This window comes from Zalophus californianus, chromosome 15 (assembly GCF_009762305.2).
Source record: "Zalophus californianus isolate mZalCal1 chromosome 15, mZalCal1.pri.v2, whole genome shotgun sequence".
NCBI classification, from domain to species: domain Eukaryota; kingdom Metazoa; phylum Chordata; class Mammalia; order Carnivora; family Otariidae; genus Zalophus; species Zalophus californianus.
The window spans coordinates 12155544-12182230 of record NC_045609.1 but is presented as its reverse complement, the minus strand read 5'-3'; the positions used below and the strand labels follow the sequence as shown (position 1 = coordinate 12182230).

The 26687-nt window shown below is 38.5% G+C and overlaps 1 protein-coding gene across 3 annotated transcripts in view; it reads right to left on the bottom strand.

Annotated features, from left to right (window-relative positions):
• The window catches only part of HEATR1 (HEAT repeat containing 1), a 46725-nt gene extending 38917 nt beyond the window's left edge, over positions 1 to 7808 (bottom strand). For all 3 annotated transcript variants that reach the window (XM_027596763.1, XM_027596765.1, XM_027596764.1), the window contains exons 1-9: positions 7711 to 7808; positions 7234 to 7407; positions 6457 to 6673; positions 4362 to 4503; positions 3382 to 3483; positions 2810 to 2950; positions 1826 to 2037; positions 1540 to 1673; positions 42 to 144 (exon numbers count right to left, since the gene is read on the bottom strand). In XM_027596763.1, the coding sequence (XP_027452564.1) occupies positions 42 to 144; positions 1540 to 1673; positions 1826 to 2037; positions 2810 to 2950; positions 3382 to 3483; positions 4362 to 4503; positions 6457 to 6673; positions 7234 to 7375 (1193 nt within the window). In that variant the 5' untranslated portion in view covers positions 7376 to 7407; positions 7711 to 7808. The remainder of the gene's footprint in view (positions 1 to 41; positions 145 to 1539; positions 1674 to 1825; positions 2038 to 2809; positions 2951 to 3381; positions 3484 to 4361; positions 4504 to 6456; positions 6674 to 7233; positions 7408 to 7710) is intronic.
• Between the last annotated feature and the right edge of the window lie 18879 nt (positions 7809 to 26687).

The window sequence follows — 26687 nt, the reverse complement described above, 5'->3', positions numbered from 1 at the left end:
AAAAATATAAACCAAAAGCATGTCAGAAATAATAACCTTACCTAGCCAAAAAACGGTCTAAGTTGTCCTTCAGTGATATATTTGTAAGTATGGCTTCTAAATGTCTCCTATAGATTTGACCATCTATCCCTTCAGTTTCTTCTCCTTTAGGATATAACATAAATTAAAATTGATTGGGAAAAGTTTTTTGCACTTACATTATTAAATTTATTTACAGCAGAAGACCCTTCTATAGGAGTAACTTTAAACCATATCCATCCATAACCAGCTTTTTACCTGTTTATAAAAGTGTATTTTACCTATTTATCCATTTATATATATATATTTTTTAAAGACTTTTTATTTATTTGACAGAGAGAGACACAGCGAGAGAGGGAACACAAGCAGGGGGAGTGGGAGAGGGAGAGAAGCAGGCTTCCCGCTGAGCAGGAGCCCGATGCGGGGCTCGATCCCAGGACCCTGGGACCATGACCTGAGCCAAAGGCAGACGCTTAAAGACTGAGCCACCCAGGTGCCCCTATATATTTTTAAACATTTTTGTATACATTACCCTCACTTATGCTTTACCTGAAATTCTCTTTATTTTTAACAAGTTTTTCATGCCTCTCTTATTAAAACAGAAGTCCAAAAAATAGTCATTCCAGGTCATATTAGAAGTGGCTGAAGTTGGGACCCAAGCCTAGGTCTTAATAAACTAGCTCTCAAAACAGGCTCAACCATCATCTCGATATGCCTTCCTGAACCAAGAGCTGTCATCTTCTATTCCAGATTGATGATGGATGTGTTATGAATCAGATGCTGACCCTGCCTTCAAAGACTGGGACCACATTACTCATCACCAACAAAATATGAAAAATACACTTTTATACATGCTAGTCATGTTTCTCAAACACATATGTCAACCAAGATCTGGTTAAGCAAACCTAATTTTCAATAGACTGACATAATTTAGAGATGTCTTCCTTAGTATATCTTTCTTAGCCTAAGTGGCAATAGGACCAAGCATTTCTTCTTGTCTTTCTGTATTTATTGAAGGATAAAAAGCATATAATGGGAATAATCACTTTTAATTACCTTTTTTATGGCTTTTTAAAAATTTAGATCTTTATGTATGAGATTTTCTTGGTCTATGGTCAATGACTCAAAGGAGAAAAACTTTTTTGGCAACTGAATATTTATTATAAACGAGTCACTGAAGTTCATGAAATATCCAAATGAGAAGGGAAAGTTTTACTTGGCAACATATATTAATCATTTTAAAATAATTCCATAATCTTTTTCACGTAGAGATTGTTTAGGAACACACGTTAAAAAAAAAAAAAAAAAACCAGGATTCTGAGTATATTGTTCATTGAACAAGGATCTCCCTTCAACCAACCTACTCCCCACCCCAAATGTTTTTCACATAAGTTACACAAAAACAATTATATAGCAGAAACTTTAAATATCTTAAAGATATTAAGGAGAGGGTGATTCCTATTTTAAGAGAATCAGATCTTAGACACTAAGTTTCTCAACATAAAATGTAAATCCACATACCTGTAACATGATTAACAATGGAGACAACCAGATGAGGAAGCATGTAACGCAGAAGAGGACTGATGTCATAAATTTCAGAAATCCCATGAAGTATTGTAATAAGATCAGGAACATTACACAAGTGAGGAAATGGTCTTTGAAGAAATAAGTACATGTTAACTTTAAAAGTCACATTAATATATGGCAATTAAAAAAAAAAAGTATAAAATTTATCTTTGAAAAGAATTATTCAAAATAACTTCATTCTCCTTTAATTACTATCATTTCTCAATTCAATTGTACATACTTTTTCCCAAGGCTCTCTGGCTTCTGTCTCTGCATGAGCACTATCAAGCAACCTAATCCATCCTTGATCAAAGAGGGAATTTTGGTCAGCGTTTTGATGATCTGTGAAGCCAACGAATTAACGAAGGTATCTTCCATTGTCACTTTCACAGATATCTGACATATTATCATATACGTTGCAGCTCTGTAATCTGGTAAAGATGATTTCAATCCCTAAATATTTTTTAAGATATAAGGAAAAATGATAAACTATACCACTGAATTCTACTTAAAGTGTCACTTTACCTTTCAAATTGAAAATGCCATAAATTAGAGATTAACACTACCTAACACACACTGAGAGTCAATCACTCCTCAGAAATTGACCTCTTTTCCTGAGCACACAGAGATAAGTGTCCTGGACGAGAGGAGGGATCTAAGAAGGTCTCCCAACTCAAATATCCACTATTTATGCTAACAGTGGCCAACAGGCTCTTTTTCTAAAGGCAAACACCCACCAGTGTAAAGGAGACTTCAGAAACAAAACAGTGTCTGATTAAAGATAATAATTTTGGGACACCAGAAGTGAAAGCAGTAAATCCATGAGGAATCTGGAAGGGTGACAGGCAACAAGGCACTTGGGAAGAAGAAACACTTAGAAGCGCAAGTCACTGTAAAAAGAATAAAAGAGCCTATGCCTTGAGATTTTCTAATCCCTTCCTTTTCCGGTGAGTCAACATGACTGCTAAGAAAACAGATCTGGAAGACAGCGGCAGGGCCAAATAGCCAACATTAATTCTTAAGGAACCCTAATTAAGATCCCACTTGGTTAAGTTTTTAAGACAAAAGAAGTCATATTTTTTTTTTTTACCAGAAAATTAAATCTTCCCAACCATCTGAAATAGGTCTTCAATTTTAAAATATTTATGTCTAAGTGAAATTTTTTAAAAACCAGGAAATTCCTTCAAGTATAAAATAATCTACTTTACGTATGAGCAGGACCAACCTTGTGGATGTATGGAAACAGCTTGGCAACTATATTATCCAATTTGTCCTCAGCAGTCACCAGAGCAGACACCATGGTAGAAGCATAAAATGTTAAAAGCACCCTCAACTGAGCTGAACTCCCAGGGTACTCAGCAAAAACCTAGAACAAAAAACACAAAGCACATATAAAAGTGAAAGCCCAATTAGATAAAAGTATAAGAATATTTATAGCTCTCCTCAACTACTTCAGGCTGACATGTTCATTTTTACCATATACAACATTAAATACACGAACGCAACGGTTCAATTAAGTATGACAAGAATGAACAATCCTGACATTTTTCGATCATCTCTTTATTTAAACAGTCACTAAAAACAGGATTTGGCAAGAAACAGAATAATTCATCTTTGTAGGAAAACACCTTTGGTGATGAAAGACTGATCAAACTGCTCATGCTCCGGAACAGTAGGTCACTTAAAAGGAACTTCTTCAAAGTATAGTAATTAGGAAATGCCTCAGCAGGCTTTCTTCATTCCAAGCAAGCAATCTTTTAATGGAATTATACAGTCAAGAAGCACGGTATTACTCACCTTCACAGATTTTGTCACCAGACTACAAATGAAATCCATGAATCCGAGATCTTTGTAGCAGTGGGTAATCAAAGTTCCCCTAGCTAAGGGCACTCCATGTTGCTGTCATAGACAGAAAGAACCAACTATCATTATGGACATCCATCAACGATTATTATTTTTTAAAGTACCTTCCACAGTAACAGTTTCATACTGGTGCAGTTCATAAATACAAAATACATATAGCTTGTGGTAGATAGGAGATTAAAATATAAAACTGTGCAAAGTTTAGAAATCCAAGAGATCAGCAGCAAGGTGCAGGCACTCAGTGAATACTGCCTACTTATCATGTTTTGCATTTCGATTATGTATTTACCTAAATCTGGATTGTCCAGATTCTTAATAACTCTAATAGTCAGATTGGGTTTTTCAGCCAATGTGATAGGCTGTCTCTGCTTTACAATAACACTAGTAATAGAAATAGACGAGGAAGAGAAAATTTATACTGCTATTCTCACCATTTACCATCATGCATGGCATGTACTGGGTGCTCAATAAATACTGAATAAATCAACAAAAGGAGAATCCGAAATGAATACTGAATAAATCAACAAAAGGAGAATCCGAAATGAACTTCAACAGGTCAGTGGGGGTTTGCATACCTGAAACAAGTGTGTCTAGAGAGCATCAGTGTCTGTGTGTAGAGTAGGGAAAAAAAATGATCTTGATGTTATTAGCAGAGGGAGTAATTTGATAAGCTTTATCATGCTTGGCTTTCTCTTCTTAAACACCCTTTAAAGTGCTTTACACTCAAACTCTTAAACTGTACTTCCTTTCTTTTTACTAATTCTGATCACTGACCTCACTATCATCATGCATAAAGTTAACTCTTTCCATGGTCCTACAGTCTATTAGTCTACTCTTGTCCCCATTTGTCCTCCTACTAACCTGAACTGCCATGCTCAATATTCAGTAAAATACGTGTCATTCAACAATCATACCTTAACTGGTGACAACCAAAACCATTTGTGTTTTGGATTATTAATTTTTAGGAGCTGTATAACCCGTACAAATATTCTTGTCTCATGGTACGGTAGAACACAAGCAATGAGGCTATCTTGATTATAAAGATGGATATGGAACCTGGGGGGAGAAAAGCAAACAATTCAAACTGACACAAAACCTACGAGCACATATTTCCTTACATGTCCAAACTGTATGTCAATGAGCTAAAACTACTCAGAATAAGTATCAGTGAAAACAAGCACATAATTATAAGCAAGATAAAGAGCATTAAATATACGTCTCTATCTTGCAAGATTTGGTCAACTCTTAGGCAGTAATATTTTTTAATATTCAATATCAAAATTCACACACCATTCACATTCAGCTTTTTTTTTTTAAACCTATTATTAAGTTAATTAAACTGTATGATCACTGCAGTCAAACCAACAGAAAAGCAACCGGTCAACTAGGCAGCAAAGCTCAGCTCCTCTCCATGCTCTAAAGTTCACCTTGCACAGCTTCCTCAGCTTCCCTAATTATCAGAATTCTAAAACCAGAAGACTAATGAAAAAGAAAGTCACATTACCTTCTTTGAATTAAAAAAACTGTTAAATTACAACCATTTATAATTTGTCCCTGAACTTCACAAAACTTTGTGTTGGCTCCTCTACCATAAGAGGTTCATTAATTACATCAGATACATTAAATCCTTTCTAGCTCTGAAGACCTAGCTCAAATATCTCCTTTTTCGAAATGCTTTTCCTAATTCTCACAGTGGAGTGATCCCTCATGTCTAAACTCTAAACTTACTAGCCAAGATGCTACTTTCTCCATGAAGCTTCCCTCTACCTCAGGCAACACAACACACCTCAAACTTTGCATACACCTTTATTTTAAAACAATAACCAAGGGCGGCCTACTCATCTTGTATTGAATTTAAAATTACATGAACACAAAAAGTACTCCTTACACTAATCATCTATGGGGGGGAGTGGGGGGGTTAAAAGCTAGAAGAAAAAGGGAACTATTACAGACTTATTGTGTTTTTTTTTTTCGTCTGATGAGTCTAATGTTCTGATACTCAGAAGACCCAAGTTAAATTTATGTTTTCTCAACGACTCACTTGGTTCCAGAAGGGAATCACTTTATCCCCATGTCTCTAATTAATGACATGTAGGTCTTTCTACTTTTGAAACATATTAACACATGGCAGAATAAACAAAACTGTGTAAGCTGTGATGTGATGGCAATTAAGTGAGAATATAAACTGAGTATACAAGTATACTTACTAACACAATTTCCAAAGAGGATAAAAGAGCAAACCTTGGAAACCATCTTGTACCTCAGCTTACTACTTGTGTGACTCAGGTAACTTAACTATGCCTCAATTTTGTATACTGTAAAATGGGGAGAATACAACTATCTTCCCATAGGAATGCTGTAAGCACTGAGTGCATGCAAAGTGCTTACCACAGAAGCTGGCACAAAAATGTTCAATACACATTAGCTATTATTGTTTTTCTTAAGTTACAGTATTTTAGAGGATACGATTTGCCTCTTCCCAAAGCATTGGTTTTGTTATTTCGGCAAGAAAGAAGTTTAAGAATACCCTTTGCTCCATATATGTAGTAACAATTTTTTTTTTTTTTTTTTTGTAACGGCAAAGTAATGAGCTCCTTAGAACTAATGAGGTTGGCCTTTTTTTCAAAGAGAGAGAGCACAAGCAGGCAGAGTGGCAGGCAGAGGGAGAGAGAGAAGCAGGCTACCCGTGGAACAGGGAGCCTGATTTGGGGCTCAATCCCAGGACCCTGGGATCATGACCCGAGCTGAAGGCAGACGCTCAACCGACTAAGCCACCCAGGCGCCCCTGAAGTTGGCCTATAAACTCAAGATCTCTAGGAGTTCTAGTTCTCACTATCAACAAAAGTGAATTTAACAGGGGGGCATGCTTATCTCACCCAAAAGACATGGTGTTAATCTCTTAATATACCTAATTTCTCAGCTTTAAATTGGTTTAAGTGCTCTCATTACTTATTTTTTTAAAGATCAAAGCTATTAGCCCATAATTATTTCTGTAATTTTATTTGCTACCTGTGAATCAACCACTCCAGGCACTTCTGTGCTGGCTTCAGTAGGAAGTAAGGAGACAAGTGAATAAGGAATAATGAAATGTTTTCATCCAGCTGCTTGTTCACTGCTTTGGTCTGAACGCTGCGCTCCAATGTTTTTGCTAGCTGGCTGAACAACGGTGCTTCAAACTGCTCAAAGGAAGGGTCGATCCCCAGCAGCTCTTCCAGGCCAGTGCATCCTAGGAAAAGGCCAGCTGATTTAACAATTCTTTGCAAGCAAACTCATCTCACCCCTCTTTTATATAGGTTTACTTACCCCCCAAATCTCTGTATTCTTTTATTAGGTATAATCGTAATACAGTCCCAAATACAGATTTCTAGTTTTCAACATAAAAAATAAGTCCTATCTCCCTCACTGGAACATAAAGTTCTGCTGGGCAGACGCCATTCCTTTAAAAACAAACAAACACCCTTTCAGTAACTAGGCCAGTCCTCCTAGGGATTAGGAGGACTCCTCCTGCATCGCAGTCACTGCCTCCAGCCTTTTTTGAGCTGTTCTTCGCTCTACCCATTCGTTAACCTCCCTAACCCTGTTTCTTCATCTGTGAAATTCAGATACCGCTACCTACGTACGTTTCAAGCATCTAGCACATGATTATTTGTTACTCTCTATCCCTGAACAACGTAAGTCAACAAGTTAGAAACTGCTAAGAAAGAGGGAGGGTCAGAAGAGAAGACGATACACCAACATCCACAAAACAAACGCCTCAGAGCTTTTCTTAGTTAACGGATGGCTCACCAATGGCAAAGGCCGTGTCCCTGTCGATGGTGGCCGCTTCCTTGGGGTCAAACAACAAAGAAGCAACTTCATCTCTCGATAACAAACTGCGGTCACTCTGAGGGAGGGCGAGTCGTTGGAGTTGCTGGGCTAAGGACGTCATCGCTCACGCCGGCAGATTCCTAAAAACACAGGCTAGGAAAACAAAACCACTGTGAGAAGCCTCCAGGAAACTACCAAGTGACTTAACTACAAGCCCCTAATGCCTCACATGTAAGCAACTTCCCTCGCACTCGGCGCCGTCCCGGACACACAACCGGCTGCTCCGTGACTCACGGACTCCAGGGTGCCGACACCACAGCAACAGCGTTAACTAAGTAAAGCTCCTGGGGCCGCGCACCACGGCTTTCTTCAGTCCTGACTCCGCGACACTCGAAAACCCGCGGACACCTCACCCTCCCTTCGTATATCGTCTACTCCCCTACAGCTCCTGCTCACCGGGAACTTGACCTCGGGAGGCGCGTACAAGAGTAACAGGTCTTCACAGCAGTTCCCACATGCTACCCAAGCCGCCGGCTCTCGCCCGGAAATTCATAGCACGCTTCAGGAGAGCTTCCGGTTTCAGGCACTACGGCAAGGGAAGAGGTACAAGCTTGTCAGAAACGCGATGAGATGACTCCACCTCCCTGCATCGAAGCCCCACCCCTTCGCCGTGCCAGACTTCCGGCTCAGGCTCTGGTTCTGTGTTCCGTTGGGCTCCTCCGCTGGGGGCTACCCGTCCGCACCGTGCGGTTTGCGCCTGAACGGTTCAGTCTCAGGGCGAGTCTTTTGTGAGCATTAAGGATCTGTAACTGGAACCATTTATTAGACATACATTTATCCAGGCTTTTACTACGTAGCAGCAGATTCGCCAGGGGTTAAAAAAATGTGAGCTGTGAAATCACGTTGGCTGGGCTCAAAGCCCGGCGCTAGCGCCCCTGCGCTGTGTGAGCTCCACCGAATTATTTCATCTCTCTGAGTTTGTTACCTTCTTTATAAAGTGGGGAAAGGCGGAGGATTTCATAAGATGAGCTGCTGATCGCGCAGTGTGAGCCGCTCTGTAAATCCTGGGTACCACTGCCCTGGAGCTTGGGGACCTTCTTGTCACCACTTTTGCATTTCTGGAGAGCACATACTGAATATTTTCTTCTTTTAAAGTTAACCCTGTTGAGATACAACTTACAAACCGAATTAACCACCTCAGTTCAACAGTTCTACGAGTTTTAACAGATGGAGATGTAACATCTCCCCAGTCAAGACACAGTTTCCATCACCCCTAAAAGTTCCCTCTTGCCCGTGTGCTGTGATACCCACTCCCACTCCAGGCCCCAGGCAACAGCTGGGTCTTGGCATCATTAAAGATTAATGTTGCTGAAGAGTCTTCCAGATGGATATACCACCGTCTGTTTCCAAAGCAGTGTGGTATGTGCTATAATTGGGAGCGTCTCTCCAAGAAGCTATACAGGGTGCAGGAGTGAATGGATATCCTATACCTTTTCTGGATGCATTCATTTCTCTCAAAAGATGGAACTTTTCGGTACCAGGGTGTTAGTCTTTCAATAACCCTCTTCCCTGAAGATTGTTGGAAACAGTTACAAATCTGAAGGCTCTCTGCTTCTGTACTCAATGCATATCCTCCGCTTTTTATTAACACAGTCTTTTGTTCTTGTTTAACAGCATTCAGAACAACCCAAAAATCTCTTCAGTTATTCCTACAGATAGTTATTAATCTCCTTTTTCATGTGGTGTTAATTGCCTTACGAGAATAACAGGATTTTTTAAGTTCTGGTGGTATCTACTTTACCCACACAAACGGATCTCTTAAAGAAATTGTTTTGTCCTAATGTGTCAAAGGGAATTTTGCCTTTACAAAAGCAATCAGCTTAGGGAGAAGTTAAAGTAGTAAGAAATGAAAAATCGGTACCATTTGATCCACAAGACAAGTTTGCTTTTTCACTTAAAAAATCCTGAATATATTTTTTTAAAGCTTTTAAAAATGAAAATAAAAAGTGCTACAGGAGTTTGGTTCAACTTTGTCAACCAAGAAAGAATTCACTGAGATTTCGAGCAAACAGGTATTTATTTGGGCAATGAGAATGGCTATTCGGGAGACAGATTCAGATAGGAACTTGAATTGTGCTCCGCGGAAGACAAGGAGGGGACAGAGATGTAAAGGTGAAAGGTCATGAGTGCAGTTCTCATTTAGGTCTTCTAAGCAAAATAGGAATTGAAAGTCTGTTAATTGGGATTGGTTGGGTTAGTAGATAAATGAAGGATTGAAACTTGTTAATTCAAGTTGCCTCCTTTCAAAGTGAAGAATTTGAAAGATTCAGGTGTCCTGATGATGAAGGAATTAAATCCAGGCTGAGGCCTTGCAGCTGGCAAAAAGTTCATGGTTCCTCCAATGAGGATATGCATAAATTTTTCCTCCTTTACAGCCTCTCCAGCCTATTTAAAAGAGCTAGGCTTAGCTAGGCTTGCTTGCTCTGTTTTGAAATCTTTTATGCCTTTCCATGTCAGTTCCAATGGTATACAGTGCCATGTTGAGTTTTATTTTGGAAGTAAACTAGGAAAGAAAATGAGTCAGAGATTCATAAATAAATACATATATGTATTTTAAAAAGGGTTTATTTAAAAAATATACCATGATCTCGAATTATATCTTCTTCTCCATTTTAAAAGAATTCTTTGGATATATTCCTAATTGTTTTCTGATTATCTCCTCCTTGATTTTACTGTTATATGCCTATCTCCTGGTTTGATTATTCAGTTGAGAACCAGAGCAAACTTACTTTCTCAGTTGTTATTTGAATTTAAAATATCAGTTGTCTAAAAATCCTTTTCATGGCTTTTGCTACTTTACATTCATTAAATCCATAACTTTAGCTATAGCTGATGCATTTTTCTTGATGCAAGGATAAACATGGTTTTCAGAGATGGCCTTTTAACCAGGTGCTCTTTCATCTGATGCGAGATGCCATTACAGTAGAGTGATGAATTCTGTTCCTCAATTCAATAACTACTCAAGGCAAGGACTCAACCTCCACCCCACAGTTTCTAAGAGTGATTTGAACGAGTAAGTTGTTTTTTAAAGGATATTCTCCCTCCTTCACCCTACCCCTTTTAATCCTCAGTATTGATACTTTGGTTCATTCCATGTGTACTTTAAACCAGGCTAGGCATATAGTGGTGAACAGGACAGCTGGGCTTTCTACTCTTACGGAACCTACAGTCCACCAGGAAGAAATGAACAGTAAGCAAATAGATAAACCAGAAAAGCATCAAGTAATGTGATAAGTACTCTAATGACACTGCTACAGAGCCATATGATAGGGGTGACCAAGAAAAGGCATCATTAGTTTGAGTGGTTGGAAAAGGACTCTCTGAGGAGGGAACATTTAGGCAGAGACCAGAATGAGAAGTTTTGACAAAACGGAGATCACCCCAGATAGGACTGATCCTGACATTTACTCCACTCCGGTCACAACAGAGCATCTTTCTATCCATTAAATACACCAAGCTTGTATTTTCTTCACAACATTTTTGACTACCTGGAGCAATCTGATTTGCTTGCCTACTTATTTCTTGTGTCCCCTCTCTTGAATACTGTCTTCACATAGGCTGACATGAAGCCTGCCCCTAAGATCATGGCAGCTGAGCAGTGTGCAAATAGAGACTCACCTACCGTTGGTCTAAATATTTATTTTTTTAAAACGATTTTATTTATTTGACAGAGAGAGCACAAGCAGGGGGAGCTGCAGACAGAGGAAGAGGGAGAAGCTGACTCCCCTGCTGAGTAAGAAGCCCAGCCTGCGGCCAGATCCCAGGACCTTGGGATCATGACCTGAGCCAAAGGCAGACACTCAACTGACTGAGCCACCCAGGCATCCCCTAGATATTTAAAAGTTTTAAGTCAACCTAACACACTGTTAACTCCTCCTCCTCTACTGTTAACTATTATAACCTCCATTTTTGACAAGTAAACATTTATAATGACAAAAATGTTTTTGTGTTTTATGAATGAAAGATGGCAAAATATAAAAGATGACAGTACTTAATTATTGTACCTATGTGGGTGTAATGTTGATTGGCTGATGATTTTGGTTGAGTAATAAAGACATATAGAGCTAATTCATTCCCTCTATATTTATGCCATAAAATTTTGCCTTCATTTCAGCAAAATTACCAATCATGTTGTTTCACCCAGATTTTCATAAATTTTGTTCTATTGACAAAAATTATCAAAAAGATTTAAAAATAAAATTTAATTATATTCAAAGTATGCAAAATGAATATATTTTCATAAAAATATAAATTAAGTAAAAAGTCAGTACGTTTTATTTTTCACTTGTTTTCAACAGCTATCTTTTTTTTTTAAGATTTTATTTATTTATTTGAGAGGGAGAGCGCACATGAGGGAGAGCACAAGCAGAGGGAGTGGCAGACATAGAGGTAGAAGCAGGCTCCTGGTTGAGGAGCCCCAACAAGGGGCTCGATCCCGGGACCCTGGGATCATGACCTGAGCCAAAGGCAGATGCTTAATCACCTGAGCCACCCAGGCACCCCAACAGTTATCTCTCTTTTAAGAAGACAAAATAGATTATAATTAATGACAAAATTTTAAATAAAATTAAATAAAGCTGAAGTTGTTAATTTTTTCATAAATATTATTACCTTACTAAATATTTTCACAAGTGGCACCTGGGTGGCTCAGTCAGTTAAGTGCCCGACTTCAGCTCAGGAGCTGATCTCAGGGTCCTGGGATGGAGCCCCACCTTGGGCTCCCTGCTCAGTAGGGAGTCTACTTGTCCCTTTCTCTCTCCCTCTGTCCCTTCCCCTGCTCATGCTCTCTCTCTCTCTCTCTCTCTCTCTCTCAAATAAATAAATAAATAATTTTTTTCATAAAAAATAAATTATTCACAAGTTTGTCATTCAATGTCCATCTAGTTGCCAGTGTATAGAATCAGTATTACCCTTCACTGGTGTTACATCTCTACCTACCTATTTTCAAATTTAAGAGTCATATGAATTGTTTAATACTGTAAACAGTCATCAGCTGCCATATCCAATTGTTGAGAATACTTTGCTGGTTCATGAGTACATCCAGACTCAAATTGGAAAACAAAAGGAAACAAGAAAGTACGTTCGGAACTACTTAGAAATAACACTTCATTATGCAGAAATCTATTATGTTCATGCAATCTGAAAGGAAGAATGTGACAAGTTAATTACTTTGTTTTTTTTTCTTACCTAAGCCCTTTTACATACAAATCTTCTTTATGCTCTGACACAGTGTCGGGAAGCAGTACAACTCATAAACCTTCAGTGCATTCAAACAGAGTTTTCTTTTAGTTGAGGACACAGGACAACAGACCCGTTTCCCTGATGCTTAACACAAATCAGAGACTGGATGTTCAGGCTCACAGGTTATGCTACAGCAGTGCTAAAAAGCGGATTTTGAGGGACAGCCTCCCACATTTTTAAACAAATTTTTTATGCATTTGTGAAATGTAGGGTGCAGACCTTAACCCGGTCCAAGGGTGGTGTTGAAATCAGGGCTTTCTCATGCTTACTACTAAATCCTGGGGTGAAGTAACATGCCTGAGATGTGGTTGACAACAAATATTTATTGGCGGAACAAATGAGTGAATGAATGTATATATGTGTAAACTGTATCTGTCTGTATCTCTTTCCTGTTCAAGAAATGTATATCAGAATATAAGTGAATGAAAGTATTGTTACAGGAATGACTTAGAAATATTCTAACTGAAATAAAAGTAAATTACTCAGATACTTCCAAAATTTTTGTTTGTACATTATTTGCATCATATATCACAACTGATGGGACACTATCTATCTGAAAATATATCCACTGGTGAGAAATGAAATAAGATGTATGTAATGAGCAATGTCAATTCAGCATGTGAAACCTACACCTTAGTCAAGTGGCAACAAATACATGATTAGTTCAATGAACTGAGAAGTTAAACGTTTGTTCTTCATATTATGTCCTAGTCAGAGTCATTTACATTATTATGAATTTGAACACAGTGGTCCTGTCACCAGGAATGGCAATTATCTTTCTGGTTATTTTGAAATGCAGTCGTGGGGAGCAGGGAATTGAAAAAAAAGAAAATTTGGCAAGCAATTAGAGTTAAGTGCCTGATATAGCTCTAGGAACCAGCAGATGGCACTGAAGCATTTTCCTGACCCCCGCAGAGGGCATTAAGCCGCATCCCCGGGTAAAGTGTGGAGCAGCAGGTTTCAAACTTTTGAAATTTGAAAATTGTGTACAATTATATAAAAATTAATTCATATGATTTTTCGATATATTATAAAAAGCAATAAAAGGAAGACCTTTAAACATTTAGAGACCCACAGGGCTTGAAAGTGTTTAGATTTTCTTAGCTAATGAGAATTATTTGGTCATCTGTTTAATAAACACACATAACTGTAGGTGTGGGTGTCCTGAATCCCCTTCCCCGTCCCCACCTCATTCTAAGTTAATTTCCATTGAATGTTTGCTACTGGGGAGATTTTTGTGTTGAATGGGGTCATGGTGAAGTGCAGAATTGGGAAAGCCAGCAAGGGGAAATTAACAGAAACATAATGACAAAGAGTTATCAGAAAATCCAGGAAAGTTTAGATGGTTGGTGTGGAGGAGAAGGATTCAGCTCTCTGTGAGCTGGCTTTGAAGAACTTGGGGTAGAGAAGAGCTGGGGTGATAAATGGAAGAAAAGAGCAGCTCCATGTGTTAGATGGCATTAGATAGGAAGTAAAGAGAGAAATTTTTTAAAGTTTTCTTGGTGTTACATTTGTATTCTCCTTTTGGTTTTTTGTTTTGTTTTGTTTTGTTTTTTTGGTCTGGGTACAGTATACCCTATTGATGGTACATGACAAGGTAGGGCTCTCCGAGTCTCTCCCCTTCTTCAGGGGGTCTGGGATGGAAACTGTGTAGTAGAGGTTGGGAGATTCTCAGCGTGTTAGGGGATGAGTGGGGGTGAGGTCTCCCCAGCAGCAGAAGGCCTCTCTCCTCCTCTTGCTTTCACTGGGGCTGGTGGTCCAGGGGGCTATTACTCCTTGGAGGCCATGTGGACTAGAAGATCCACCACCCGGTTGCTGTAGCCAAATTAATTGTCATACTGGGAAACGAGCTTGACCTAGTGGTTGTTGAGAACAATGCCAGCCCCAGCACTGAATGTAGAAGAGTAGGGGTCACATGTTGAAGTCACAGGAGACAACCTGGTCCTCAGTGGAGCCCAGTGTGCCCCCCAAGGGGACTCTCTGATGCCTGGTTGATATCACTGTACATGGCAGCTTTCTCCAGGAAGCAGGTCAGATCCACCACTGACAGGTTGAGGTGGAGACACAGAGGCCATGCCAGTGAGCTCTCCATTCAGCTTCGGAATGACCTCGCCTACAGGCTTGGTGTCAGTAGAAACAGGGATAATGCTCTGGGCAACCCCTCGAACTTCCCAGAGGGGCCACCATGGTCTTCTGGGTGGCAGTGATGGCATGGACTGTGGTCACAAGTCCATCCATGATGCCAACATTGTCATGGATGACCTTGAACATAGGGCCAAGCAGTTGGTGGTGCAGGAGACATAGCTGACAACCTTGAGGGAGTTGTCATACTTCTCATGGTTCATGCCCATCACAAACGTGGGGGCATCAGCAGAAGGCGCAGAGATGATGACCTTGTTGGCCCCACCCTTCAAGTGAGCCCCAGCCTTCTCCATGGTGTTGAAAACCACAGTGGACTACACAACACGCTCAACACCAGCATCACCCCATTTGATGTTGGCAGGATCTCGCTCCTGGAAGGTGGAGTTGGGCTTTCCGCTAATGACAATTTTCCCGTTCTCAGCCTTGACTGTGCCATTGAACTTGCCATGGGTGGAATTACACTAGAACATGCAGACCATGTAGTTGAGATCACTGAAGGGGTCATTGATGGTGACAATATCCACTTTGCCAGAATAAAAAGCAGCCCTGACGACATGGTGCTCACTACGGCCAAATCCATTTCCTCCAAACTTTACCATTGTGTCTCAGGAAGTGACTGGCACTGCACCAGAATATGCAGCTATTTGTCCAATGGGGAGAAGCAGAGAGTCTCCCTTTGGTATTCTTAAAAGACTTCTCTGAAGATTTCAGTTTATTTCCAGTTCTGTCTAGGAGCCAGACTAATATTTTTTGTGCTATAACTCTATGCTGTTACTAGTTTCAAGACCCAGTAAACCAGTTTAGTTTACCATGGGTTATTTAAGTATTGCAAATAAAGAGATGAAAATAGCATTCTTTCCCAACAACATGATCATATACCTAGAAAATCCAAGGATTCAGTTCTAGAAAGAACTGGATATAGTATGGAATATAGGAAACTAAATAGTTGAGAGTATAAATACACAGACACACATATACATACATGTGATGTCCAGAGCATTTCATCTGTAATTGTAAGAAGACAAACCAACAAAATAAAGGCCAATTTCCAATAGCAACACACACACACAAAGTACCTGAGAGAAAAATATATAAGATCTTTGTGAAGAAACAATAAAAACTTATGGAAAATTAAAAAAATGATTTGACTGAGGAGCGAAGATTGATAGCTATATTATGTTCCCAGATAGGAAGACAAATATTATATAAAATGTCTATGTGTCATCTCCAAGTTAATTTACATATTTAATTCAGTCTTAAGAAAAATCCCAGAATGGTTTTAAAAATTTGACAAAACGTTTCCTAAATGGATATAAAAGAATAAGTATAACAGAATACATTTTAAAAATTCTCAGAGGGAAATTTAATGGAAAAATATAATAAGGTAGATTAGCATTATCAGGTATTAAAAATATATGACAAAGCAGCTCCAGGTAAAAGAGTATAGTTCTGGGGCAAAAATGACTAATACATCTGCAGTACCAAAGAGCTAATTCAGAAATGTACCCCAATATATAGTACAAAGTAAATATCAAAGACAATCAGGGAAGAAAATATTCACTAGTTGATGTTGGGGTAGGTAATTTGGGTGGAGTAAAAAAAATCAAAACAGATATTCACCTCAATCCATACACAAGAATGAATTCCAGAATCATAAAGAAATCATAGTTCTGAACAGAATGGAGTAATCAGGGACCATATTAACACTCTCACTGGAAGCAACCAAAACATGGACAAAATATAAGAAACAATGGTTTTCAAAACACTGTGCATTGGGCAACTAAGTTACCAGTGATCCCAGAGAGACATGAAAAAAAAGAGGTGAGCCCTGTGGTTGCCCCAGTGTACTAGCCATGGGAGAGTCTCCTGGTCATAACCTGAGGAGAGGAAACCCAGGGCGAGCACAGGGGACTCTCTGAGTTGAAGATGTGGAGCTGAGTCCAGGGAGAGCAAGGTGGCTAAAGTTTGCAGGACAGAATACTGAAGAAGAGAAACCCTCAAAGAGAGAGAGAGAGGTGTGGAGATCTGCAGGGATTCCCCCTTCAGTACTGGTCAGAGCTTACTAAAGCTGAAGAAAGAGTCATCTGAAGGGATTAGAGGGAAGAGTGGACATAATCACACAGCATCGAGAATACAGCCCGTTCCTACCAGTGAGATGAAAACTTTGCAACTGGGGAGAGTTCACAGAAGAGTCTTGCCTCAGAAGTGGCGTAATTGGAGAAACTGGTTGGATGTAAGCACTGCCCAGTGCCACCCAACACATCTCAACAGCAAGACGTGAAAGACAGAACTATTGGCAAGTAACCTAGCTACATTCCAGAGCAAAACTCAACAAAGTCTAAAAGAATACAAAAATATCCAGCACCCAACAAGGGAATTTTCACAATATTTGGCATTGAATAAAAAAATAATGAGACCCACAAAAAAGGAAGAAAATAGTGAAGAAACATCAATTGAAACAGACCCAGAACTAACACAGACATTGGAATTAGCAGACAAAGACAATAATCAATTGTTTAACTATATTCTGTATGTTCAAAACGTTGATAGAGACATAGGATATGTTTAAAAAGACCCTCATCAAGCTACAAGACAAGAAAACTGTGATGGGTAAGATGAAAAATACATTGAATGGGAGGAATGGCAAAGTAGATGTCACAGAAGAAAAGATTAGTGAACTCAAAAGCACTGCAATAGAAACTACCTAAAACAAAACATCCACAGAGAATTGTTTTTGAAATGAACAAAGCACCAGTAAATTATGAGACAACCTTAAGTGGATGGATGTATTTGCAGTTGGAATCCCCAAAGGCAGGGGCAGACACAAAAAATATTTGAAGAGATAATGGCCGGACATTTTCTAAATTCAATGACAAATGATGAATCCTACACAAGAAACAGGAAGAAAATGACACCAAGTCTTATCATAATCAAAATGCTGAAAATGTTATATAAAAACTTAAATAGTAGAAGAAACAGAAAGGAATGGAATTCTATATTTATCAACTTGGGGGATCATGTGAGAGAGAACTTCCCAGATGCTTCAGAAAACAGTTACTGAGGGAAAGATCAGCAGATATACTACAAATTCAAATATCTGATGCTTTTTTTAAAGATTATTTTAAAGATTTTTTTTTTTATTTGAGAGAGAGAGAGTACGCAGAGGACTAGAGGGGGAGGGGGAGGGAGAGAAGCAGACTCCCTGCTGAGTGCAGAGCCCGATGCGGGGCTCCATCCCATGACCCTGAGATCATGACCTGAGCCGAATCAAGAGTCAGGCGCTTAGCTGAGTGAGCCACCCAGGTGCCCCTGATGCTTTTTTAAAATAATGCATAAACAAACTTAAAAGACAAGCAACAGAATGAAAAAACAAATGTAGACGAATATAGAAGATATTCTTCTATAACAAATATAGGAGATAAAAGGTTAATATTATATTATATTATAACACACAGCTCATAATAATAATGAGAAAAACACTAAGATTTCAACAGATAGATAGCTGGAAAACATAACCAAATGATTCGCACACACAAAATCTAACCGTTAAATTTGGAAAATTCACACACACAAAATCTAACTGTTAAATGGGAAAATATTCAACTTTGTGAGAAAGTAAACAAATGTAGATTAGAATAATACACCTCATACCTGTTAAACTGGCAAATTTTTATAAAAGTAACATTGTTTATTTCTCGAAGAAGCAGATTTTAATTCATATTTTCATGCATTACCAATGATACTGTAAAGTGGTGTCACCCTTTCAGAAGTAATTTGGAAATATGCATCAGGAACTCAAAATATGTTCATACTCATTAACTGAGTAATTCCATTTCTGGATGCCTGTTAACAATCCAACATTCCACAGCCATAAACAGACTGTTACCACTTTATTGTGTGAGATGGTGGATTTTTAAAAGTACAGTTATATATAATAAAATGTAAATTCAGTTAATATAAGTATGTATTTTAAATATAAACTTTTGAAAACTATACTTTGGTAGTTAAACAAAAATAATCAAAGATATTTTTCTGATTTATCTATGCATACCATTTTTACACGATATTTTCCATTTTAAATCAGCTTCTAATATTTAAACCTTAATAAGTATAGTCACCATTTTTCTCCATAAATAACTTTGTATAGCTTATTAGAGATAATATATTAACAACTACTTAAACACCAGTGAGTATTTGGGGTTATGCTGCTTTAAAGTCTTTTCTTTAGCCTGGGAACACAGAACATACTTTAAAGAAGGCATTCAGTTCAAGGAATTGGGTTTCTACAGCAGAAGGAGTAATGAAATGAATTCACTCTATTTAATATTCTTATGCAGACATTGGGAAATTTTTCATTATGTATCTCAGAGGATTTTTCTGTAAAAGTCAATGTAATTATAACAATTTTAGGCTTTAAATATAATTATAGACATTAAAGAATCTTAGAATTAAAGGATGATATATTTATAGATAAGGCACTTACTTTGAATTGTTAGACAGGTAAAGGGGAAATGTATTTCATTAAAAGCTCCAAAATTGGTCAGGTCAAAATTATTTGAACATTTTGAAGGTTGGAAAGATGATGTTATACCTTTAAAAAATTAATTAAATGAACACTAGCAAAGTGAGTCCTATTATACTTCACACATATTGTTAGTCTTGTCTCTTCATTGAATGTGCTTTCAAACATTTTAGAAGGTCTCAGAATCTTTAGGGAGCCATGGCTATTGCACAGGAAGTACAAAGAAGACTATAAAAAATAACAGAATGAAATCTTTCTCATACCACCTTCCAATAATAAGGACCTTGGGATCTCTGTGACAGAGGTGGGAATCATTAATAGTTTGCCTAATTTGTGATTATAGATATAATATATCTATAGATATATCTCTACAGTATGTGTGTCCCTTCTTTGACAATGCTTTGTTGGAACTTATGCCAAGATCACCAATAAAATGAGTTTCCAAGTAATATCAGATTTGCCACTATGTCATTCAGTTCAAGTCAATTCCATTAACATTACTATATCTCTACAGTATGTCCCACCCTTTGATCAATGCTGGAAAGATGACCAATTCATAGGGCCTGGATTTAGCCAGAAAGAAGCATGGGCAGACTCCTAATATAGAAGACAGCCTTTTAAAAATAACCTCTGTCATTCCGTTTAACAGGCAGGAGACCAGAGATTGAGGGCACAAAGGGGTCAGCTTTCCCTGGAGAGTTCTTTTTCTCAGAGAAGGTGACAATTGAGCTGTGTCTTGAAAGGTCGAATAGAGACAAACAAAGGGATGACATGCTGGGGGACAAGTCATTCCGGGCAGTGGGGCCACCCATGAAAAAGCACAGATATGAAGCCAAGTGTTCGGGCAACCGTCAGTCTACGTGGAATGTGGGCTGTGCTAGAAGGAAAAAGGCAAGGAAGGAGGTGGGGTCCAAGGATCAAGGTCAGATATGGGAGACGTTCTAAGCCAAATCCCCTAAAAGGCAGGGAAGTTGTAGGTGGTGACTCTGGCCTCCACTGAAGTTTGGGTCAAAGGGGTGAAGGCTGGCTGCAGAGACCAGTAGGAGGTCATGCCATAGTTCAGTCCTGTGGTTATGTTGACATTTTAATAAATGTCCCTACAGATGCCATTGAGAAATTATTTCCTCCATTCTTGGAGTATAATTGACTGGAATTTTAAAAGCTGAAAGATTTAAAACTGCACAAGGAGTTTATGAAATAAAAAGAGCTCCCGGAAAGGAAATCATCAAACAAACAAACAAAAACTAATGGTAATTAAGACACTTAACCTTTACTCACAGTAGGAGCTTGGGGGAAACTCACTAGCACTCTAACTCTAGGAGATTGTTTCCAAACTGCTACAGAAAAGACACTGTAGCTCTTAATGGAACAACTGGATGCTGAAGCCAGAAGGTCACATCAATCAAACTAACCTTCCCCTGGTAGATTTTCCAGTGCTCTGTCATAGTCTTTTTTTCCCCTAGGGCTAACTGAAAGTTGTGTTAGCGTTAGCATACAATCTACATATTTAAATAGATTTAGTCAGAAAGAAGACATGAACTGAGATTGTTTCATCAGTGGAGTTATTATCAGTAGTTACTGAGTCCCTGCCAAATGCTATATTTTATAGATTTATTTATTTATTTTGAGAGAAAGAGAGAGAAAGAAATCATGAGCGGGGGGTCAGACGGAGAGGGAGAAGCAGACTCCCCGTTGAGCAGAAAGCCCAATGTGGGGGGCTTGATCCCAGGACCCGGAGATCATGACCTGAGCCAAAGGCAGACACTTAACCAACTGAGCCACCCAGGTGCCCTACCAAATGCTATATTTTAAATACTGAGCTTTAGTCCTTGCTTTGTTACATGCAATACTGAAGGAAGGTTTATATATTTTTAACCTTTTGTTCTGAGTTTGGTTTTTGTTTTGTTTTGTTTTGCTTTGCTTTGTTTTTTTCGTTGTTGTTGTTTGTTTTTGGTACTATGGTTCTTCCCTTTTAGTTAAAATTGTTGAAAATAACAACATTAGTCTTCCTTCTCTTCAGATGAGATTGATGGTGGGTCCCCTAACTCTTACTGGGTGTCCTACCTCTTCTGGAATTCTCAGCAGAAACTCTCAGGACTGTGCATTATAGATTTGCTGATGGATCAGGAAAATCCATTATGATGCCTCACATGTATGTCTTTAGGCAAAGTAATTATGTTTTCCACATGTAGCATTTTAGAACCCAAGTGTCCTTAGAGATCATGCAATCCAACTCTATATTGTAGATTAAGAAAGTTTCAATAAGATCCTATGTCACTGATCAGACTGGCAAAATATAAAAAGATTGTGAAAGTTTCAGTAAGATTCCATGTTCACTGATTGGACTGGCAAAATATAAAAAGATTATGATATTCAGTGTTGATAAAAGTGTGCAGAAGGAGTATTCTCATACTCTATTGGGGGAAAGATCAAGTGGTATGTTTTTGGAGGGTAGTTTGGTACTCCCTACACAAATTTGAAATATGTGTACCTCAGCAGTTCCATTTTTAGAAAGCTATCCTAAAGAAACTTGATACATATACATGGAGATATATGTACCAATGTGCTTGTTGTAGGATTTTTTAGATGGTTAAAAATTGGGGTCGGTCATATTGGGAATCTTTAAATAAATAAGAATATCTCTGTATCATGAAATATAAGGCTACAGTTGGAAAGAGTGTCCATGATACACTGTTTAGTGGGAAGAGCAAGTTAGGACAATATATAGAGTTTGATCCTATTTTTATTAAAATATATTTATTTATTTAAAGCGCTTATAGAGGAATGTGCAGTGTGATGTACACCAAATTTTTAACAGCTGTTCCACCATGGAGTAGATTTGGAAAGTGAGACAAAATAATTTTTACTTTATATACTTAAATATTGCTTAAAATTTTTATAATGTGCATGCATTATTTTTACCATTCTTTTAGTGAGGGAAGAAAAATCTGAGCCTCAGAGAAGTGAAGTAACATTTTTCAAATCACTCAAATGGCTAGTCAAAAAAGATAGGATCAGATTCCAGGTTTTTAAATCCCGGTTGGGTGTTTTTTCTACTAAGGAAGACCTTGAGAGACCTTTACCAGGATGCCTGACTTCCTGCAGATCGAGTCAGATTTCCTATTTCTCAGGGAAGTAAATAAAACATATGATTTCCTGCTTCTATCAGGCAAAAAAGTTTCTGAGCCTCTTGATCAACAATATATCCTCCTCAAGACTTTTTTTCTCTGTATAGACCATGGTAATCATAATAGAAATATTTATTTATAGTTACTATGCTTCACTTACATGACCAATCCTGACCATTTCCCTAGTCACTAATCCACAAAGACAGGTCTGAAACTAACTTGGATATTATTCCATAGTTTCCCAGAAGACACAGACTTTCCAACAGAGCACACAAGTCTCTTCCCAAAGTACAGAGGAATTTACTCTCATGTTTCCTCATCTGTTCTTAGAATATCTTCAGCAGTTTTACTCAAATTTTATGCATTGTTATATTTAGCGGCATTTTGATATCCGTGAAGCATAACACCACTGTCTCTGTTACATCAAATAAAATACATGAAATTTTTGTTTACCTTAAAATCAACAGCAATATTTGCTTTTCCCACATGCTTAAGTTTAATTTTAGGGATTCAAAAATTTAAACTATAGATGGTGTGTACCATCTCTACACATTTCCCTATAAGCATTTAAATAAATCTCAATACACTCCTCTATAAGCATGTAAGTAAATATATATATATATATTAAAGGTTTATTTACTTATTTTAGAGAGAGAGCACAAGTAGGAGGGGCAGAGGGAGAAGGAGAGAGAATCTTAAGCAGACTCCCCACTGAGTGCAGAGCCCTGTAAGAGTTTGATCCCACAACCCTGAGATCATGACCTGAGCCGAAACCAAGAGTCGGAGGCTCAACCAACTGCGCCACCCAGATGCCCCAATAAACGTACATATTTTAATAAAATTGGGATCAAACTCTATATATTGTTCTATAATTCCCTTTTTCCACCATACGGTATATCATGGACATTCTTTCCAACTGTAGCCTCATTATTTCCTGGTACTGAGATAACCTAAATTATTTAACAATTCCCATTATGATGGACATTTAGACTGACTCCAATTTTTAACCATCTAAAAATCTTGCAACAAGCACATTGGTGTATATATCCCCATATATATGTATTAGGTTTCCTTAGGATAGCTTTCTAAACTATTCCCACACTCTGGGAATGCCCATAATTATTGGGTTGATCTTTTTCTCAAGTAATAAATAAAAGGAAACATCTGAAAGTAATTCAGGGTAGGCTTTAAAAATATTATGTTTAAAAGAATATTTAATTATGTCAGAAAATGTCACAACACTATGCTAAATAAAAAGAGGTACAACAAATGTGTATCTCAAATTATACCCATTCAGTAAACATATATGTTTTATATGCAGTCACGTATGCATAGAATGAAATCTTTAAAAAATGTATGCAGACATTAACATTTGCTCTGGATGATGAGCCTCTGATTTTCCTTGTCTTCTCTATACCTCCTTGTGTTCTCTCATTTCGTCCAAAGAATGCTTACTTTTGACCACAGGAAAAAAAATTTTTTAAAGAAGACTTGGAAGCCAGTATAACCTGAAACAGTACTTACCGAACATCTTTTCCTGGGAATAATAGCCAATTCTAGGCACTCCTTGGAGAGAGCAATGGAACCTCAGATTAATTTGTGAGTACGCTTGCTGGTGGAGAAGTCAAATTGAATTTTGACCTTGTTGAAGAAAAAATGAACTTTGATAAAGCGAGAAAGGAAACCAAAGAGCAAGAAAAGAGAGAAAGGAGGGAAGTAAGCTGGCCGCCGATTTGCCGGGGCAGATCTCAGATTTTGATACAGCAGGTACAAGGGCAGGGGACTTCCAAGCAGGGACTTGATGGGAGAAGGTATGCTGCAGAATGAGAGAGAAATGAAAACACTCATCTGGGCACAGGACAGGAGCAGCCGAAACTGGGCAATTGGTTTGCTTTTCTTTTTTGATCCCATCCTTCAGCAAGGATTTAGCATAGTGTCCAGCACATGGCAGGCTCTCCAGGTTTTTTGTTGTTGTTAAAATGACACATGGAGAGCGCCTGGGTGGCTCAGTTGGTTAAGCGACTGCCTTCGGCTCGGGTCATGATCCCGGAGTCCCGGGATTGAGTTCCGCATCGGGCTCCCTGCTCAGCGAGAAGCCTGCTTCTCCCTCTGACCCTCTCCCCCTCTCATGTACTCTCTCTCTCTCTCATTCTCGCTCTCTCAAATGAATAAATAAATCTTTAAAAAAAAATGACACATGGAGGAAAATGCAGCAGTTGTCTGAACCTAGACAGGATTGAGGCTGAACCTACAAGTATAAAGGAAAACCCAACAAGATGAAATATGCCAGTGAAGTCTTGTTAGCGTCGTGGCGTTGATGGATGTCTTTGTTGCTCACCTGAGTGTACCTGAAAGCATTTTCTGGGCAAAGAGTAGGCTAAAAGGGGGAAACTGAGCTAACCATCATGAAATATTGGAATTATGGAGGGAAAATGAAAAGACCAACTACCCTGTTATTTGTTGTTTTATTTTTTTTTAGGAATCAGGAAACCGGTGAAGAGGGGCGAAAGTAGCTCAGCCATACTTAATACAGATAGATTGATCAAAAACATCAATTTCTATTATTTGATGGGCCTGACTTTCCCAATCACCTCGTACCATTCCTTCAGACTCTTTCAGTGCTCCGATATTCTCCTCCAGAAAACAGGATTCAAATTACATTTCCCTCCCTAGCCTTAAAAACAACGTAAGCATTAAAAGGCAATGCAGACATAACCATTTATAAACATATTGTGATATGCTACCATTTAGTATTCTCAGGAAAAAAATCCCTTGCCCAATCACTCCTGGTTACTAACAGTTTATTCTGGGTGAAGCAAACAAAATACCAAGGGGTTACGTACAGTAAATTCCCACTATTTCAAGTGCTATGTATTCGGTTCATTATTCTTCCTCCTCCTCCATCCCGAAGTTCAAAACCAGTTGAGTACTCATTGCCAGGGACACTAGTGGTGGTCCAAAGCAGGAAGCGTAATAGCAACTCCATCGATTTTTCTACGTATTAGTATTCTTTTCCAAAGTCATAACAGGGAAGACAGTCCAAACTATAGAATAAAACAAGAAATATTTTATTATCTGTGAATTTCACTTGTCTAAACCATCCTTTACCAAGAGCCATGCCGTCTGCCACCTTTACCTCCTAGAATAGTTGATTCACTGGGGGAAGGTGAGTGGAGTTGGTTCCTTAGAAGAAACAGAGCACAGGTTTGGGAGATTTTGTTTTTGTCTTATTTGTAACAATGCACATAAATTAGTATTGTTTCACATTCCCATAGAATATCTTGGTGTTAGTTTTAAATCTTCTGAAATCCATGTATTTGTTTAGAAAACATTAAGAGCCTGGGACGCCTGGGTGGCTCAGTCAGTTAAGCGGCTGACTTCAGCTCAGGTCACGATCTCAGGGTCCTAGGATGGAGCCCCACATTGGGCTCCCTGCTCAGCGGGAAGTCTGCTCCCTCTCTCTTTGCCCCTCCCCCCTCAAATAAATAAATAAAATCTTTTTAAAAATCCATTAAGATCCTTATATGTCCAAGGGAGTTATGCTAGGAGCTAGAAATACAGAGATAAAGAACCCAGGTCCTTCATCTCAGACAGATTATACTTAAGATACAAAAAGCAAAAAACTTCTAAACTTGGCCCTTTATTACAAAAGCAATACATTTTGTTATATTTTTTTATACAGCTAAGTTAAAGGAAGACATATAAAATCACCCATTATCCTATCCGCCTAGAGAGAATCACTTGTAACATTTATACACACATACATGCATATATTTAAAAGGAATCATTTTTGAAATATCTACTGTGTTTTAAGCTGTCTTCACCAACCCCTGGAATATTTTTCCATGCTAAAATCTCCGTTAATAGCTACATAATTTGAGGGTACCATAATTTAAGGGTATCACAATATATTTAAGTACTTTCCAAACATTTAGGCTGTGGGAAACATTCCATGTGTTAAAAAAAAACATGCAGGAAGGGATTCTGAGTACGTGCCACCAAAGAGAGGCTCATCTGTGACTTTACTATCTATACCTCACCTGGACCAGAGAGTTGCAGCAACAGTGAGGAGAAGAGGAACTTTTTCCCTATGTGAGGTTTAGCTGTCTTTGGGTGCCAGGGAAGAGCATGGAGGTGAATAACATCAGGAACTCCTGTGTAAAGCATGAAGGAGAGGCTCCTGGATAGAACATGTCCTGCCAAAATGAATGCACCCCCCTATGGTAGGTTGACTTTGAATGCATGAGTGGGTTTAGTGTTCCTGGAGCCAACATGTCACAAAGAAACTTATGGCAGACAGACTGTAAAGTGGCCCCACAGCCTCTGTATTAGCACTTGTG